The sequence below is a fragment of the Anastrepha obliqua genome, chromosome 2, assembly GCF_027943255.1.
Source record: "Anastrepha obliqua isolate idAnaObli1 chromosome 2, idAnaObli1_1.0, whole genome shotgun sequence".
Lineage (NCBI taxonomy): Eukaryota > Metazoa > Arthropoda > Insecta > Diptera > Tephritidae > Anastrepha > Anastrepha obliqua.
This window is the reverse complement of record NC_072893.1, coordinates 101,259,478-101,280,676: the sequence shown is the minus strand read 5'-3', so window position 1 is coordinate 101,280,676 and position 21,199 is coordinate 101,259,478. Positions and strand designations below refer to the sequence as shown.

General features: G+C 34.9%; 1 protein-coding gene across 1 annotated transcript in view; it reads left to right on the top strand.

Moving 5' to 3' along the window:
- The first annotated feature begins 444 nt into the window (after window positions 1–444).
- LOC129238554 (sodium-dependent nutrient amino acid transporter 1-like) overlaps window positions 445–21,199 on the top strand; it is a 48,202-nt gene continuing 27,447 nt past the window's right edge. The window contains exon 1 of the mRNA XM_054873612.1: window positions 445–751. Coding sequence (XP_054729587.1) covers window positions 719–751 — 33 coding nt within the window. The 5' untranslated portion in view covers window positions 445–718. The remainder of the gene's footprint in view (window positions 752–21,199) is intronic.

Sequence of the window (21,199 nt, the reverse complement as noted above, 5' to 3'; positions counted from 1 at the left end):
ACGAAGCGTAAAGTTGCTTAAAACAATACAAATAAAATAAGTCTGTATGTTGTAAATTTCTTAGTGGAATATTGAAGGAACTGTCCAAAGGATATCAGGACAATAAACAACCACCGTGAGGATGTTAAAGATAAGCAGTCCATATGATAATTTACTAAATAATTAATACATAAACTGTTTTGATAATCTAAACTGAATCCATGTGCTGTTAATAAGTTAGTAAAATAGTGTATTTTTGCCAGTGTATTTTTGCTTGTTCATCTGATTCTTAAACATGTTATTTTATTAATAAATTGAAACAGCGTTATTTTCTTTTTTTGCTGGGAGCTTCTCAAAAGCGTCCCGCAGCTGTTGCTGTAAAAACTCCATTACACTTAATATAATGAGAACCCTGTTAAAGTGTTGGTTGCAAATTCTAGCAGCAAATTTCAGCGCGCAATTTGGTAAGGTGCGCTTTGAAACAGTTCAGTGCTAAACGCCAACCAATGCAGAAGTCGAGGTGAACCTGAAAAGTTTTTATGTGAACTTGATTTGTAGATATTAATAAACTATGAGAAAAATTGCATACATAAACTACAAAATCTTGAATCTATGTTTATAAATAAGCAATCTCTACAATTGTGACAAATGAGAAGCATACTTGTGTTTGTAAATAGCGCCGAACATTTTCATTCACTTTTTTAAAAAAGTTATAAATAATTAATAAAGGCATAGCAAAATGGCCACCAGAAATGGTGACGTCGGAATGGAAGTAAGTGTTTGCCAATAGATGTATTGGAATATTATCAATAAAGTGCAATTATTTTCAAGCAATTATGTTTTTAGTTGAACAAAATGGGTAGTTATTCACATATGCAGTATTGGCTAAACTTAAATATATTTTTTTTAAGTAATATTTTTTTGTATTAGAATTATATTATATTTTGTTTTCAATTTTTTTCAAAGGAACTCAGAATTTTGGTACCATAATATAGAAAGACCCTAGCTCATACTTTTGTTACTTTACAGGATAAGGAAAAAGTGAACGCAAGTTTAATCGGAAAAGGCATAACTTTAATTAGAGCTCTTTTACAATTATGGTACATACAGTTTAATTTTAAAGTTTATATATGATAGGTAGGCAGAAGTAGCTGTCGGTCTTTCAACCAACTCACTTAGACCTTTGCCGATGTATTGTGATACCACAGTAGCAGTTTACCTGCTACTTTTCGTTAAACCATTTGGTTTAAGTGCAAGCACATTGATCTACTAATATATAGTATACTGGCACGTACACCCTCTTTGGGTGTTTGGCCGAGCTCCTTCTTCTATTTGTGGCGTGCGCAGGGCCGTAGAGAGCATATCCGGGCCCCGGGAGAAAATTGCAAATGCGGGCTCTTTCCAAATATGTCTAATTCATATAATTCGAATTACTCTTGAGTCCGGGCCCCTCAGAGGACTCCGGGCCCGGTTGGTAAAAAAGTCCCCGATTAGGTAGGTTGAGAGGAATATTTCTACAATCTCCATTCCAAGAGAAAAGCATGTGGTAGTGTCCTCTCTCTCTAATTTGCTTGCCCTACAATTCCCAGGTATGTCACTATGCCCTGGTAGTCATCTCAAATGGATGCGGAAATATTCCGCCACCTCGTTGAGAGATGCCCGGTATTTGCGAGCAATGATTGAATTAGTGACAACGGCACCAAGAGATTTAATCGCTGCTTGTCTATCTGAATAAATATAGACTTCTCTAAAGGTAGTTGCATTTTTGCCTAACCAGACAGCTACCTCATTAATGGCTGGAACTTCAGCCTGAAATATGCCACAGTGATTAAGAAGACGAGTCGACACGCTTACTTTTGGCTTCTTACAGTAGACGCTAAAGCCAACTTTATCGTCAAGCTTTGAGACATCAGTAAAGAGCCGTAAGCAGTTTTTTGGACCACGTATATGGCCAATCCACTCAGGTCTAGCTGGAAATATGTGGGAACTTTAGAAAGATATAACAGTTGAAGTGTGAGTGCGCCTTAGAAATGAAGCTTTTAGTTATAAATTTGCCATGGTCTCATTAAATTAAATGGAAATCAAAACGGAAAAATCGTCCGGGTGCAAAAAAGAATTTGATAAATGTGCCAAATAAACTCATTTTTTTAGTGATGCCAGTTTAACACAAAAGATAAACATGTGACAAAGCGAGCAAATTTTAGTCATTAGTGATTTGCGTGCAAACAAGTAACGCTACTCGTACCTACTAGCTGGCAACATGTTTTCAAGTTAATTGGTGGCAAATTTTGGACACCAGATATGGCGAAATCATGAGTACCTTTAATGCGTGGTATTACCTTTAGTTTCCGTGGAATGCAATAATTTGAATAATTTGAATTTAAAAAATAAATTAAATTTTAAAATCCGTTGAAAACTTGATTTTCTGAACAATTAGTCAGGGCTTTTCGATTAATATGAAATTATTTATAAAGTCATGCGCTCATGCGGTGCTCTTATGATTCCCTTCCTTAGCTTTTAGAATTAAAGGGAGGTTTTAATTGGCTAGCAGCGGCAAACATCATTTTCAATTGTCTTTTTGATCATGATTTTGTTTACTTAATTTAATAACTAATCTGTTGATTGCATACATACACTTCACGCAATTGCCATTGTGTTGTTCATTTCATAATTTTTTTTTTTAATCGGTATGGTATGTACTTGATTCACAGCCATTGTTCTTATCTCACTGACAACATTAAAACAATTATATTTTAACACGAAATCTTCATATTTCTCTTCTGCTTACTTCTGCAATAGCTTCTAACCTGCATTTGTGCGGAGTACTGCTAATTAATTGTTCACCAATATATGGACACCTAAAATGAAAAACTGAGAAAGTTGGCTGCTGCAATGAATTGAAACTAATTTTGTGGCGCGCAAAGTTCTAACTAGTTGCCCCACAAATGGCGGGAACTACAGTATTACTAAGATGGTTTTAATGAGAGGATGGCCATGGCAAAAATATATTTGGGGGTTCGTCCTTACCTGTCGAGGGGCGAAGGCTGTTATAAAAAATTGGTTCGTGATTTTATAACCAAAGAGGGTTTATAGAGATGAAAATGCCATTAATTATAATAGTGGTAAACAATATTTACATTTTTTTAATTTTTTTTGTGCGTCGATTCTATAAAATGTGGTATTCGGACTAAAATGAAAAAAGTCTTAAGTAAATATATGTGCATGTATGTATATAATTTTGGGAAGTGAAAATGTAAAGGTTGAATTTAACGTTTCTGCAGCTTTGCCAAAAGCGTTTAACAAAAAAAACCTCCACCCTAATGCACAATATCCCGAAGCATAACGCGTGCAACATTCTGTGCTTCTCGGCGGTGAAGATTATATTGAGTCGCTAAGTATGATACTTTCAAGTAAAAAAATCTCACCTCTTCTTTCGAACGTACCTACAATTAATTATGAATGCTTGCTCTCGATGATAGTGTTTAGTTGAAATAAAAGTATAGCTAATGGAACCCAGTATATAGACAGTCCCTCACAAAAGTTTCGGAAATCTCATTTTCCTCGTAGAAAGTACAAAAAAAAAATTATTTTATCTCGGGTATACGTTCAAAAATTGATTTTTTTAATACATATACATATTTAGCTTTCTCTTGAAAGAAATACTTTAACATTAAAAAAAAAAATTGTGAGTGTAAGCCGCTATGGCCGCATGAACTGGCTTGAATTCACATCACATAAGTATTCCGAATTTTAAATCTTAATAGGCTATGCAAAGGCAACCGTTATACACACAAATCACGTCGCCATTGATAGAATTTAACATTCATTCTGTTAGTAAAATTCAATGCTTTCGGTAGTTTTCATTTGTAATAAATTATTTTTTAAAATATGGGAAAAATAATGTTTAATTTAAGAAATAAAGGAAAAAACATTAAAAAAGAGGCGATCACCACTCATTAAGCCGCTTATAAGTGGCTCGGGCTTGCTTTCCATTTCTACCACGATAAATTTGCTTATAATGTCTAAGTGCTTGGATCGAATTTAAAAATTATAACACACAAATGTAGTCACTATATCAGCCTTTTGATTTATAGTACGTTTTATAAATTAAAAAAGAAATAAATTTAAAAATGCTTAATATTTGCATAAGCTTTAAAAAATGCCCTATTACAGACACTTATTTTACTTAAACACAAACACACATTCTACCAGAAAGTTCGGCGGCTCACAAAAGGTTTTAAGACCGGGGCGTTTTCCTGTAAGAACAAAGACGGCGATCTGGTGACTGACATCCAGAGCAATTTAAATTATGGAGGGAACACTTCTCGAACCTGTTAAACAGTGATAGCTCCGCATGTCACAGAGAATGTGAAGATCCCGATACCCCAATCGTCGCATTTATTTTGCACGGTATTACAAATGTTCTTCTGAACGAACTGTCAAAGGAACGATAATGAGAAAAGAATAAAGCGAAACCGAAGAAACTCTGTAAACCAACAATAAGGTTCGATAAAACTATTAGTAGTCGTTTTTAAAAGAGTTAAATTAACCTTTGGCCTTCGATAAATCATTATTTTAAAAAGTTCTCACTTTCGCGATAAAATAATATTTTCATAAAAAGTGAACATTTAGAATACCAAATCGCGCGATTTTTTAGTACAAATTTTCGCCTGCGGCGGTTTGTTGTTTAAAAATATACATATATACTACTGTGGGCAAAAAGTAAACATCTTTATTTATTCTTGTAAATCAATTTCATCCCCTTCAAAATAATCCCCACTCGATGAAATACACTTATGCCAAATAGTCCATTTCCGGTATAGCCATCAGCACCTTCTTCGATTCAGCTTTTATCTCTTCAATCGACTCGAAACGCTTTCCCCGGAGTGGTCTCTTGAGTTTTGGGAATAGCCAGAAGTCACACGGAGCCAAATCAGGCGAATACGGTGTTGCGGAACGATATGCGTGGATTTTTTGGCGAAATAGTCACGAAGAACGAGTGCAGTGTGAGACGGTGCATTATCGTGATGCAGTTGTTGGCCCATAATTCTGGTCTTTTTAGACGAATTGCTTCACGTAAACGACGCATAACGCTCAAATAATATTCTTTATTAACAGTTTGGTCAGGTGGAAGGAATTCATAGTGCACCACAACACGAAAATAGAAAAAAAAATGTCATCATGGCCTTTATTTTTGAACGACTTTGACGTGCTCTTTTCGGTCTGGCCTCGCCTTTAGCACGATATTCGCTTGATTGGTCGGTTGTTTCAGGGTCGTAAGCATAAATCCAAGTCTCATCTCCCGTAATGATGCATTTGAGCTTGTCCTGGTAGTCTGAAAGCATTGTTGCATACACATCAACGCGACGACTTTTTTCCAAGAAATTGAGAGTTTTCGGTACCAAACGAGATTTGACTTTTCGTAGGCCCAAGTGGTCTTTCAAAATGGTTTTCACAGATCCTTCTGATATTCCGATCATATCAGTAAGGTCTTTAACAGTCAACCGACGATTTTTGAGCACTAACTCCTTAACTTTATTGACGTGTTGGTCATCTGTTGACGTCGATGTCCGGAGCGCTCCAAGTCATCAACACGTTCTCGACCCTCTTTGAAGTGTTTGTACCACTTATAAACATTTTTCTGGGACATGGTCGAATCATCAAATGCCTTCTGCAACATGCTAAACGTTTCCGTAGCCGAAATTTCAAACAAAATTTGATGGCACTTCTCTGCTCAATCAAATCAGACATTGTAAAAATCGAAAAATGCACTCTTGGTCGTTTGGTAAACACAAGCGTAAATATATTACTGATAATGACATTCACATGAAAGTTGGCCCAGATGTTATTAACAGTGCTGCCAACTCATGAAAAAAAATAACTAGAGCGAAATTTTAATTCCGCGAAGTTTGACAAATAAATTCACCTTACTTTTTGCCCACAGTAGTACATGTTAAATAAATAAATAATTGGCGCGTACACTTCTGTTAGGTGTTTGGCCGACCTCCTTCTCCTATTTGTGGTGTGCGTCTTGATGTTGTTCCACAAATGGAGGGACCTACAGTTTCAAGCCGACTCCGAACGGCAGATATTTTTATGAGGAGCTTTTTCATGGCAGAAATACACTCGGAGATTTGTCATTGCCTGCCGAGGGGCGACCGCTATTAGAAATATGTTTTTATTAATTTTGCTTTCACCGAGATTCGAACCAACGACCTCTCTGTGAATTCCGAATGGTAATCACGCACCAACCCATTCGGCTACGGCGGCCGAAAAACAAAAAGCTTTTATAAAATAAAATTTTTATAAAAATAATAAATTTTTTGCCAGGGTCACTTATAAATTTTACGATAATACAACATTTTCATAAATAGTATAAATTATAAAACCTAAGTAAGGTGCTTGCTGGGTTAAAAAGTGCTTTATACATTTATCTTTAACGATAGTTCAGTACAAGATGCAAATACAGTCGTAATTTTTAAGCGTTTCCTCGGGGTTCTATAGGTATGCTAGGAGGTTGGGACTTTCTTCGTTGTAATGGTGTGACCTTGCTCTTTCTATTGGGCGTGGTGGGTGGTGCCACGTCCCATACCCCTCCGCCCCCATCCAAATATATCGTGGTAGTAATGGAAAGTTTAGGCGAAAAACGAAAAAAACGGTTGGAATTCGCAGAAAAGTTTATCGATCGTAACATCGGGTTTTCGTCAAAAGATGATGATACTAAAGTCAACATTTTTAGGCCAGATTGTGGTAATAAAGTGTGGCGAAAAGTCAATTCCGAAATGCACTACAATAATACAATGTGTTCAGTTAAGTACGGTGGTGGCAATGCAATGTTGTGGGGATGCATGAGTGACAAAATGGACCATCGGCTTTATATTCAAATATTAAAGGAGAATTTGAGTACTAGCGTCAATAAACTTGGGCCTTACTATATACCACCAAGATAACGACCCAAAGCATACAGCTCACATTACGAAGCATTGGACATTATATAAGACCCCCAATGTTTTGGAAACACCACCTCAGTCGCCGGATCTGAATCTGATCGAGCACTTCTGGGCACATTTGTAGCATGCCTTCCGGAAACACGAAATTACGTCAAGGGACAGCCTAAAAGCAGCGATACTCAAAGAATGGGCAGAGATTTCAGCTTTTAGAACGCGAAAGTTGGGTTTCCCAGGCAGAATAGATTAAGAGAAGTTATTAAAATGAAGAGGTATTTACTACTAGATATTAGTTTAAAAAAAAACATGTATTATATGTATGTCTGGAATTGTTTTTTCGAATACTTTTGTAAAATGAATTCACATATTTTTGAAACTAATGCATTATTTACTTACGCTTGTGATTGAAAAAAAAAATTGTAATTAAATTATAGCTTGAAAGAGCTGATTTAGTTTTATAGCAATAACTTAAAACTGAAAGGAGTTTCTGATATGTTATAACCTTGAAAAAATATTTCCGAATATTTTGCGAGGCACTGTACGTGTAGTAAAAAATTGTTAATAGTCAGAGAAACGCAATTCTAAATTATTATTTGGTTCGTAAGTAAAAAAAATGTTATCAAATATTTGACTCCAGAAACGCAGCCCTAACTGCGAAGCTGCGGTTAACATCTAGTAATATGAGCAGAAGGTGAACATATTGTAGTTATAATTATTCGTAAGCGAATTACCCTAATCATCAATTTCTGGTCAATCGAATGCGAGGGTTGCTTCTGGTCTAAAAATGGAAAAATTAATATTGGCGGTTGAAAACGGTTTTATTGCTTTATTCTCCAAATTATCTACCTTTGCATTCGTTTGAAACAATTTTGAAATTGTGTGTAATCTAACCCGAAACTCCTTTTTTAACACAAGGTGATCATCATCGATATTTTCTAGCACATCAATTGATTTTGGACGAGCTTCCCGGAATTCGGCGATGAGCAAACAGCGACTATGATCATTGTATCCGCTTTTTTACGATGTTAAAGTATTGTGCGGCCGCCGTAGCCGAATGGGTTGGTGTGTGACTACCATTCGCAATTCACAGAGAAAACGTCGGTTCGAATCTCGGTGAAACACCAAAATTAAGAAAAACATTTTTCTAATAGCGGTCGCCCCTCGGCAGGCAATGATCATCAAGATGCACACCACAAATAGGAGGAGGATCTCGGCCAAACACCCAAAAAGGGTGTACGCGCCAATTATATATATATATATAAAGAATTGTGCTTCCTCGCAGTATAATTTCTTTAGTTCATACATGCATTCTTGTCTTGTTAATCCAAGTCGAAAATTGTGAAAAATAATCGGGCGCAAATTTTCGTGATTTAATTTCATGGCTTTGCCGAGATAAATTTTTCAAGTCACTGTAAGCAACACTACTATAATATGGCTCAGTTATCAAAACGTTCTGAGTGTGTTTATGGTAGAATATGTCAAAATTTTCAATGGAATCGTCAGATTTCTCTGTCCGTAAGCAGCACGATTTTCCCGCTTACCTGCTCTGACTTTTCCCTTGGTGCAGGTACTAGTTCCTAAAAATGTATTGACTCTAAATCTCATTTTGCTACTATCTGAGTTATGCCTAGTTTAAATTATGCCATTTTTAGTGGCAAAATTCCATTGTAGTTAAAAGGACGCTGTTGTATCTATGTGTGTATCTATGTGTGTATTCTAGGGATCAAAATAAGAAACTTTGCCGAAGGAACCATACCTCTAAAACGAATTCTGATGTTCCCCAATTTGGGTCGAACGAAAAATCCCACTTTGACCCATTTAGAGTGCTCCAATCGAGTCCAAATGTATGACCGACCCCCACTAACTTTGGACGGCCGATCCACCCATGCCAGTGGCACACCCCCTGCGACTCCCCTGGGGGGTTCCCCATACAATCATTTCAAAATATCACCATTTTTGGCCTTTACATGAGAAAGGAAACTAAAAAGTTCGACCCAAATTGGGGGACATCAGAATTCGTTTTAGAGGTATGGTTCCTTCGGCAAAGTTTCTTATTTTGATCCCTAGAATATGATTTTCACAGAGCAATGGGCGATTTTTTTGCCTCCCCACAAATCGACCCGGCCTAGTGTATATGCATATTTTCAAATAGATGCAACCGCCATAATTTTATTCATCGGATAGTTAGCTACAGATAGTTAGATAGATAGCGCATGCATGACTATTTTATATTTCCCTTATTAGGCAGGCTCAACTTATTTCTGATACACATCTAACTCAGTGTGTTGGAACCTAGGCTGATAAATTCATAATTTATTTTTACTTAAAAGGGGAGCGAAAGTAAAACAGAGACTTATTTTTATTCCTCACAATATGTGTATGTAGTTTTTGAATAATTTTATAAATACAATATAATTTTTGGGCACAGTCTTTATAACCTTTTTATTAAAAATTGTTCGGCGGTGCGGAGCTCTTGCACACCGCATAGCATTCGAGGGTATAAAGTGGTATTTATGAGATTTCTCCACTTAATCTAGTGTTTTTTCTGAACTACTAATTGTGTATGGATTCATAAATACGTAATTGAAAAAAATAATTTGAAATTTCGTTTCAGATAAAAATTTCGTTCGTAAAAACAGATAAAAACTTCAATTCTATATTAAAATTTTGTTCATCCTGCTCTCCAAAAACGATCAAGTCTTTAAGCCAGGTTTCATTATTCTTTAAGAACCTGCATGACAACAAATGCTTGCTGAAAACAACCAATAGCTTGCAATTTCATTATCCTCTCGTTCAGCAGCAATGTGAATTTTTTTGAAAGCCGGTTAACACTGGGTCTCAAATTGGCCACACCTTCAGAGTTATGGAGCTCAGCGATACTCGAAGTACGTACACTATTCATAGAGAATAAAAAAAAACGTTATACTCACTTTCTCTGCTAACGGCACGCCATGATTAATGTTGGTGTTAATCACATTATCATAGTCACAGCTAACTACAGGGTGAGCCATAGTCGCGTTTGCTTTTTGAACCACCTATTTTTTTGAGAATGGTAACACAAATGACATGTCAAATATGTTCATAATTTACTTAAAGGTTTGACATTTACGAAGTGGGACGCTATAAGCTTGAACAAAATTGGGAAATATTGAAAACCTATTTCCAAAGTGGTGAGTCTTCTTCTTCTTCCGCGGTTACAGTAAATGGCGAGCGTTACCGTGACATGCTCAACGAGTTTTTGTTTCCAAAAATTGAAGAGGATGACATGGACGACATTTGGTTTCAACAGGACGGTGCAACTTGTCACACTGCCAAAATTACACTCGAACTTTTGGCTACCGTTTTTGAAAACCTAATAATCAGCCGAAATTCCGATATCAATTGGCCGCCTCGGAGCTGTGATTTAAGCCCGTTGGACTATTTTTTGAGGGGAGCCGTTAAGGGCAAATGCTATGCGAACCATCCAGAGACGATTGATGCTTTAAAACACGAAATCGAAGTTGCCATTCATGAAATTGGAACCCAAACAATCGAAAATGTGCTTAAAAATTGGGTTGATCGAATGGCCTACTGTAATGCCAGTCGTGGCAGTCATTTGAACGATATTATTTTTCATTCATAAATGACAATGTTCAATCTTCAAAATAAAAAAAAAATTTGAAAAAATATTGATTAGTTAGTAGCAAATTTTACATGGCCCTTGCATTTACATGCATTTTATTTTAGCAAACTCTGTTTTTAATTGTTACACTTTTCTATGTAGATACACACAGCTGTGCATGATTGTCCGGCAGTTTGCGTTCACAACGTGTGGGTAGTTCGTCTACTACTGCTTTCTGTTTAACATATTTGTTTGAAGCAAAAACAGCATTCCGTATTTTGTTATAAATTGATTTAAATGATTGCGTAACATTGTAGCCCTCAAATACGTCTTAAGTCGCCAATGTACGGAGAAACTTCCATAATTCCAAACCATAATTCTTCAGGAAGTCAGCGATCTCTTTGAAGAATTTACTTTTTTGTACTCATCTTCAATATTTCCAGGCATATTTGTTTATCCCTAATAGTTTTTTTTGTCGGAGTCTTTAAAGAAGTTTATTACAGCGAATCGTTTAATATTTCCATGTGGTCAAATATAGTATGCCAATCATTATGTCTATTAAAAGATGCTTAGAGAAAAGGTAAACTTTTTGCAATCAATATGGTAAATTTTAGTTTTATTGAAACTATTTGCTGCCTATACCCACATTCAATTCTGTTTATACCCACTTTATTTTATGTGTCTATTTATTCTGTCTATACCCACATTATTTTAGGCAACGAACTTGATTGGTACAACAACCTTTGCTTTAGTTTAAATGCATTGATGCGAACTCGTATAAAGTCTAAGTTCTTCGGATATGTAAACTGAGATATTTTAATTAAATTATATCAAAAATACAGAGCGGTGTCAAGCCGTGTAAACTTTTAGATTGTGCACTTTACTTATATATAGAAATTATAATAAATATTTTGTCAAGAACGCCTAAATTTTAACACGGCTTCCTTTTCAAATAAATATGTACATAATTTTAATTGTCGCACTTCTGGACACGGGAAAGATTTCAAAATGAAGGTTAAAAAATAAAATGTTCGCATCTTTTAGGTCAGTGGACATCTCCTATTTTAAACCAATTGTGTCGCCTACGCTGCTCTGCCGTAAAGTAAAATATAATAAATGATAATATATTGGAACGAAATGTTCATTTTGTTTCATATAAGATCTATTTGGTTATTGCAAAGTGATAGGCAACCTTTGAAAGTTGTATAGCTAAAAACAATATTTTAATCTCTTGAGTAAATTTTGAATTTTTGCGTTTTGAAATTCTTCGACTTTTTAGAATATGGTATTCTGTGCAGAGTTATTATTATACGAGTACATAAAGATTAATATACTCCCTGGTGAAATTTGCTTAATATACCGAAAATTTAGGGGTCATTGCAATTGAATTCCTTATTTAAACTTGTGTACTACCTAGAATATAAATACAAAGTAGTTACTTAAAATCCTTTTGTCGAATTTACGCCTTTGCCTACTACAAACACCCAAAATAATGAAATTTTGTTTATTCTCTTTCCCAATCGAAAAATTATTTAACAAATATTTTTTAATACCAAAATAAATTGAATGAATGCCAATTGTACCTACATGGAAGCTACAGCTTTTTGTGATTGGGTTTAAAGATATTTACTGAAAGAGTTTTTGTGTTCTTAAAACCAATAACACAGATCAAAAATTTAAAGAAAATACTACTAAACACGAACATGCGCTAATAATTATGAAATATTATGTCTCCAGGAGAAACTTTGCCGCATGTAGTACTCCCAGAGGGACTTGGTTTTATATGAAGGGTTAAAGTTTTCAAGTTTTGGCGAAATTGCGAATAATTTATAGAAAATATCAGGTCAGTCCATAAGTTCGTGCGTATTTTACCCATAATTTCACTGCACTTCGTTACTTGCTATTATTATTCTCAGTTTATTTTACAAGTAAATTATAAAATAATCTTAAAGTTACTATACCGGCGGCTAGGAACGGCTTTAATATAAAAATGCGATATTAAATAAAAAATAAAAATGAAATATTAATTATGTTGTGGTTCTAATATTCGTGGCAGGTTTAGTCTTTCTTGTACTTATTTTACGAATTTTATTTCTTGGTTTCAGAGTCTAACATATATGATGAGTGTGCCCCAGTTTTAAACGCGTGAATTTCTTTGTATAAAGCAGTTTGCAGTCATTGTGAATTAAAGTTGGTTTGTAATGTTGTAACTATGAACTTTTCATAGTGGTGTTGATAGTGCTGTCACTTTTCTAAGGAACTGTGGTTGAAACCCAAAAACTAGTACCCTCTTTTTACTGTTGGCCCATATTGGACGGGGCGGCGATCTCAACCAATATTTAGTTTTTGTGGATCTAAGACCTGTAGAAAAAATGTGTACTCGATTTCAATTTGAATGTCCCCTTATTGCTTTTCTGTCTAAAAATTTCAATGCATTTTAAGTTTGCAGCATTTTTTAATTTTATTTATTAACTCCTTATATTCAGCGTTCATATGTATGTGTTACCAATATTTATGGATTATTCATTTTCTCTTTTTGGAAATCACATACATCTTTATTGAGATTGTTGTCTTAAGCTGATTTTAGTTTCTCTTTACAACACTATCAGCGTTTTCTCTCACCGCCAAATGCTGGTTTCATAGCCTATCAGTTTTCATGTTTGAGGCTTCAATTTTATTAAGATTAATCCTAGTCTTTACAAACGATTGCTTATTTTTTGGCTTAACAATAATAGGAGGTTCACCTTTTAAAGCGTTCGCATACGACACACCCATATTGGTTTCTCTTTATTTTGGTTTGTAGCCTTTAAAACTTCACTTATAAGTTCATTATAGCTTTTTGTTTGCATAGAAAGTTCTAATTTCCTGAATGTATTATAGGTCTGCTAGGTAAAGGGTGTTTTTTTTAGAGGTTAGTTTTTCAAGTTGGCACTACTTTTTTCGTAGATGGTCTTTTTGACAGCTGTCACTTGATTTATGCTCAGTTTGGTTTGCCATTTCATAATGAATAGACTTACACCTGAACAACGTTTGCAAATCGTGCAAATTTATTACGAAAATAATGGTTCGGTTCGCGCGACGCATCGAAGAAAATTTTGTTCAGCGATGAAGCTCACTTTTGGTTGAATGGGTATGTCAATAAGCAAAATTGTCGCATTTGGAGTGAACATAATCCACAAGCCATTGCTGAGACGCCGTTACATCCTCAAAAAGTCACTGTTTGGTGTGCTCTATGGGCAGAGGGAATCATTGGTCTATATTTCTTTAAAAATGAAGCCGGCCATAATGTTGCAGTCAATGGAGAGCGCTATAGAGCCATGATTAATGACTTTTTCGTGCCTGAATTGGACGATGTTGATTTGGACGACCTTTGGTTCCAACAAGACGGCGCTACATGCCATACAGCCAACGCAACAATCGATTTATTGAAGGAAACTTTTGGTGAGCGCATTATCTCGCGCCGTGGACCTGTGGCGTGGCCTCCAAGATCGTGCGATATAACACCGCTGGACTATTTCTTGTGGGGCTATGTGAAGTCGCTTGTCTACGCAGATAAGCCCGAGACGATTGACGTCTTGGAAGAGAATATTCGGCGCGTTATTGCTGACATACGGCCCCAATTGCTGCAAAAAGTGGTCGAAAATTGGGCCTCTCGGCTGGAATTTATTCGAGCCAGCCGCGGCGGCCACTTGCCCGAAATCATTTTTAAAACATAATGGCAAACCCTTATCTTTATAATAAAGCTAAATTCTTGGCCATAACATTAAATTATATACGTTTTATTTCATCTTGAAAACCTAACCTCTAAAAAAAAACACCCTTTATATTATAGACTGTAAGTAAATAGATAGATAAATAAATAAAGCATATACTAGAAATTTATCATTCACATTTATACCTGATCTACAAGTAGATATTGCTTGTTGTAGCTGCATTGGTCCTTGTAGTGCGAACTTTGCTGTGGCGTCTGTGGCTACATTGCCTTTGATTCCTCTGTAACTGGGAACCCACATTACCTTCGATTTGTGTGTGAATTGGGGAAGTAAATCGAAAATTTCCATTATTATGACGTTTTGGTGTACTGCTGCAAATCGCTTTCATTGCTGCTAATGAGTAAGTGCAGAAAATGTGTTTGCCTTTTTTTACTTTTTGAATTGTAAACGTGGATAAATTGCCTTTGACTCTGCAGTGAATATCGATTCCTCAAGTCGTTTAAGCTATTATTGCAAAGCGTGATTTCTTGATTCGTTTGTGTAGTGACGTTCAACTCTATTAGTATAGACATACAGTATTGATTGGTCCTCAAGTGTTAATTTAATTAAATAATGAGTAAGAACATTCGCGGAATCCGGAATCACTATAATAGTGTCAATAAAAAAGTTATTCATTAACTGTTTACAAATTTAGTATACTCGTATGAAACGTTTATATGGGTATGTGGGACTGACAGTTTTTCCTTGGTAGACTGTTTTACAACATTAAACTGAATTTAATTCCCTTACGTTTAAAGATGATTTACAGCGATAGAAATTATATAAATTATATTAGGCAGAACTTTTTCGATCAGTATAGCTTATTCTGGTGCATCTATTTATACTGAAGCTTGGTGATACAATCTCGGGTTTTGAAATGAAGTCTGAATATTTCAGCAATTATATTGTGTACCAGACATTAAAATCGATTGGATACTTACTGATGTTAATTTAAGGTACAAAATGCAGTCAATTCCTTCTTTTCATCCCAACACTATGCATCCCACCATTACCAGCATTGTATCAATCCTTACAACATGGCCCGTCTAATCAAGACATTGGATCTATGGTCCCTGCCAATATATACTATAAATTATACAACTCATTATTTCATCGCCTGCAATATTCGCCGCCCAAAGGTCCATTCATTTTCCGCAGAACATTTCTCATCTCATCGTCCAATTTTATTCTCTATTGGAGTTGATGAACACGCCTTACCGCTGAGGTTGGAAAGTCTACGGTCCGTCGTATGCCGCAGCTTTTTTGTTCTTTAGTCGCACTGTTGCTATTCCTCCGAGTCGCTTAACGGAAGGTCAATTTTATCGTAGATGTTGAGGTGGCCGCGCTGTTCATCTTCTTTCCACTGATACCATCATTCACCCTTGCGTTAAACTAACTCTTCCATGATTTCTGCATTTTCTGGACAACAATCGCCAGATCGTCATCTTTCCGATCTCTTCGTTTTCTTTCCGAAAATCCCCCTAATCTTGTAACTTTCTATAAATCGCAGAACTTTCTTATATAAATAATAATGTTTACCAAGAAGCGTAGATGTATAGTATGTAAATATAAATTTCATTAAATTGACAATAAGGCTGGGGGTTGTACTTCAAGTCCTAAATGTACAGCACCTTTTCCATAATTGTGAATCTCGTTAATGGTGAAAACTTTATTCGCGTGACAGCTTTTGCCATTGTAACCTTTATAAACGCAAGTCGCACGTGATATTTTAAAACAATTCAGGCGTTGCTCTCCATCTTTTGAATCAAGCTGGAATTGAATTAACTGTCACGTGATAGGAATTTGTCACTGCACTTATTTTGTTTTTCTTTCTCACTTTTGCTAGTGCAATCGATTGCTGTTCTTTTGCGCATTCGTCTGCTCTTTAATTTCACTAAATATTACATTGTCCCGGGATCCTTTGCAGACTTGCACAATGCTGCTGAAAATGCTTCCTGAGATCTTTAAAATTACTTTATAAACTCTTAACCGATCCTTAGGCCTTGATTGCCATTTCGATTGTACAAATGGAAAAAATAGTTTTGAAGAAGGAAGAATTAGGTTAGGTAATTTTTTGACTTCTATGTGCCAAAAAATATTTATTAAACAACATAATTTATTTCTTACTAAAACAAAATATTTTTCCTATATAATTTATAACAACTAATATAATAAATTCAGCCTCCACCCCGCATACTTTTCTCGATCGCCAGTGCATAATCGCCAACAAGCTTTAAGATATGTCATTACTTACACAAGATGCATCGTGTTTATAAAATACAGCAAACTCATTTAGATGTCGTGATCATAGTACATGTGGAATGTATTTATTGTTCCTCTTTTGTAGATTTAATCACACAATTGCAGAGTTAATGGAATTACGAAAAAATGAAATGGAATTGAAGAAATGTCTATTAAAGAATTGAATAGTTTTAAATAAATGCAAACACGTGGGAAATAATAGAAACAATATAAAGGAAAAATAGTTTTTAATTTCGAGTTGTTTTATACCCACTGACAAATCTTTGAGAATAATTTGAAAATTGTTTTATACCCATTGATTAATCTTTGAAAATAAGCAACAAAACTTACCCTGAGCGAACTGTACTGAGAAAGAAAAATCGTCATTTTAGATTCGCAAATTGAGAATCACTTCACGTTTTATGGGTCGAGTAGTGATATCAGTCTCTAAAGTATGAGTACTCGGTCCAGCGAATACCCTATCGAGTGTTTTGACAAACGTAGCAGCGTGAGCAAGATTGCGGCTTTATCTTTCATAAATATTGTCTGTCGAATTTAACATTGGTTTCAAATTATTTTAAAAAGCGTACAGATCTGCATTCTATGCAAGCTAATCATCGGTCAAATAAAGTTCGCGTTCGGAAGCGGTAATAATTAGCATTTACTAGTTGCTTAAATGGAGAAGATAAGGCACATAAATTAGACTGTTCTAGAAGTGCACCTGGACGGGATTTATAGTAAATGGATTGTTGTGGTATATTATTTTTTTTTTTCACATTCAATACTGAGAAATTTTACTAGATTTTAATCAAACCCAGTCGATAATATTCTTCAAGTGCTTGACTTACATGTATGAATCTGCAAGATTTTCGACCACCTACCTATTTTTCTTTATTTGATTAACTATGGAACGCAATGATATTCTTACTAGCTAAGCACATATAAATAGACTCTATGAGTTTGTATATGATTAAGGATTAAATTTTTGAATACCGCTCCAGGAAGAGATAAATCGATATCTTTGGCATCATTGAGTTCAAGGTTCGCGCAAAGCGGGTATTTATAGCATAATTTCATTTGCTCACTGGCGCACGAATCATGTAAAAATGGCGCTAGGGCGGAGTCGGTAGCAGTTTTTCCTGGTCCAGAACCATACTGTGGTATCAACTGGGCAAAAGTTAAATGCAGGGTAAAAGTTGGGAGAATACTTAAAGAATTGTGCTGTCTATTGCAGTAGACATAGTTGGTTTTCTGACAGGTCACTATTACTTAAAATGCCATCTCTCAAAAACTCACATTGGGAATGAGACAGAGTGGAGACTCAACTGGAGGATGATGAAACTACAGAGCTACTGTATCGCCTTGGCAAAGACAAGACTGCACATCTTTCATCGATATCAAATGGATCCGAATGAACTGAAGAATGCTCCTTGTGCAGATATTCTGAAATTTGTCCGCAAGGCGTAACATTTACAGAGAAAAAATTTGGTTTTCAACCGATACCCAGTCTGAGGCAGGGAACATCTAGGTTAAATAGAACCTGATGTAATACATTTAATGGTATTAGTGCCAGTCAATAGGATCTTTTAGGTCGAAGCGTCGGCCATTGGGCACATTACAGGTACAAAAATTATGATTAATTATGGGAAATGTTTATGCCGCTACAACAACAGGTCCTAACAAATGCTATATACAACTTTTTGAGTGTATAAGGATCTTAGAAATGTGTACAAAAACTAACACAGCGTACGCATTTGAAATGAAGTAAGCCTTTGATTTGTCTACATTTTTCAGTTTAAACCCCAAAATATGATAGGTGTTCACTTCTCTGTAAAAGAGTATTTGTCAGCATTCAATAATTTTTTTCGCACCAAGAATACATTTTGTCTATGTCTGATTGCTATTGTAATTTATTAAGAAGGCAGGGTGGACTATCGAACTGTATTAAAATAAATATTTACAAACAAATAATTAGACCAATCATATCTTATGCTCATCCGATATGGTTCAACATTTCGTCGAGCTAAATGGAGAGACTCAGACGATTTGAATGATATGTTTTAAGAATTTGTAGCGGTCTTATCCGCCAACCTTACAGAAGTGGTACTTTTCGGAAAAGAGTTTCTAATAAAAGTTTATATGAAAAATGTAAAATATCACGCATAGACTTTTTCTTAATGAAATCGTCAGTAAGATTTGTTGATAAACTGACATTCATAGAAAATGAACTGATAAACAAATATCTGTCAAAGGCAAGAGAAATATCATTACCTCTAACAGAAAAACATTTATCACCAATATATTTAAAAATACTAAAAAATAATAATATGTTACATAAAAATAGTAAAGCAATATAGTATCATAGGCGATACAATACTTACAACTTCAACGATGAAAATTTAGTTTATAACATTGATCAATTTATAGCCAAATAAATTATAGAAGTTTAATATACGTTATCTCCTTTCTAAGCCCTTTTTGGGAGAATATAAATAAGTTTTAAAATTATGCCAAAGACATTCCAAATAATAATGATAACCTATTGTATAATCAAAAGAAAAATAAGTTTTAAACTCCTAGATAAATACAAATGTATGTTAGGATAATGCTAAATAATCTAATTTTATCATAACTTTGTAAACTCCTATGTTAAAATGATTTTGGGCAATAAATGAAATGAAATGAAATAATTTTTTTCGCACCAAGAATACATTTTGTCTATGTCTGATTGCAATAAACCTTAATTTTCAAGATTCAAGGTCATAGCGCAGCGCAGTAATTCCGAAATTGGAAAACATCATTAATAAAAATTATGAAGAGAAGTGAGCCCAAAATACTGCCTTGAGGAACACCAGACGTTACCTGAAAAAGACGGGACTTGATTTATTTTTCAGACACTTTAATTTTAGAGGCGCTTATACCTAGACCACATTGGCCAAACTAGTGTTTGATTGAAATAATTATAAAAATAATTAAAAAAATTTATAAATACTAAAATGTGTATATACTAATGTTCCTAGTGTACTTTTTCACTGCAGGGGAAGATAATTCAACTTGCTAAAAAAAAAAAAACAAAAAAAAAGTTGTTATGTATGAATTATAGCCCGTTAATGTCTACACCATAATCCAATGCCAATGAAAGTGAGTTGTTTTACATTGTTTGCTATACTATATATTATACACGTTTCTGCATTACGGTTAGTTATATAGTATTTGTGTTAGAAGTGTGTTATAAATTGAGATAAAAATACAGGTATTATGTAAATTTTTTAAATGGTAGATATGTATGTACATATCTATGCAGTTCACATTTATGACGAAAATATATACTTATATATTATATAAAGGTTGTATGTACACACAGACGAAGTATCTGAGGTATGTCATCTCGGAGCATAATTTGTCTAGTATTTGAGGCGTAGGCTGCATTTGTTATTTGTTCGTTCGTGATCAATGAGAGACCAACAAATGTGGTCTCCTCCTTTCAGAGCCAAGGGAGATTGTTAGTGCTTGTTATATTTACTTCTCTTCGTAGAAGGCTACTCAGTTTCCGTTTATTGACGCATCATGCAAATTCTACAGACAGATAAAGATTTTTATATAATACATATGAAGAACACCGTAAAATAATATTTTCCAATAAATCGATGATATCGGTTGTTTTTTAGCTGCATAAGTGCAATCGATATCGATAACTATGATTTGACAGCTGAGAATGGTAAACTGTGTTGACATTTCTGAACAGTAAGGTTTGGCAAGACATCATGAATTGTTTAACGCCAGAATAACGCTTCCAAATTGTGGAAATTCACTTAAAAAAATAAACCTGTTCGCGAAATTCATAGAGCACTGGTGGCATCATCGGTCCTTATTTCTTTCGAAATAAGAAAAGAGCTCCCGTTACCGTGAATGGTTAGCGCTAATTTTTATTTGCACAAATTAATCAGCTAAACATCGACGACATTCGGTTCCAACTTGACAACATGGACACCATATGGCCAGATTTGTTAGAAAAAGTAGTAAAATAATTGGACTGATGGAATGGACCATCTAACTCGCAGTCGCGGTGGACATGTGCCGGATATCACTTTCAAAAAGTAAATGCGGTGAAATTATCTATTAGATTATAAGAAAGACATAGTAATAGCATAACAGTGATTGCCAGCTTGTCATTCTACTGAAACCAGCCGTCTTCAGGTTATATTTAGACACTTTTGTCATATATGTACCACTCTATATCGGACTTAACTGATGATGAAGCTCAACCTTTCTTGTACTTGCGGCTTGATTATGCCTCTGGCTCAAAACCTCACCAAACAGTATAATTTTCGGAATACATCCATAATTAGTGAATCACCTGTATACAATTTCTAGAGCCACTGAACCTCCTCGAAGACGTTTTAAAAACAATCTTTATAAATCATTAAAATGGAAATACCCTAACTCTTTTATGCACTAGGTATAAAAATGTAAATGCTAATTTCATATTCAATTTTATTAGTTGTTGCATTCAATAAAACCGGTACTAACGTTACCGGAGTACTTTATAATTTGTGCTAAGGGACAATGCATGCCCGCATACTTACGAATGTATGTACGCATGTATGCACCTACATATATATGCAAAAAATTCCTCATTAAAATTGTTTAATATACTATATAGAGTTATTACTCATTAC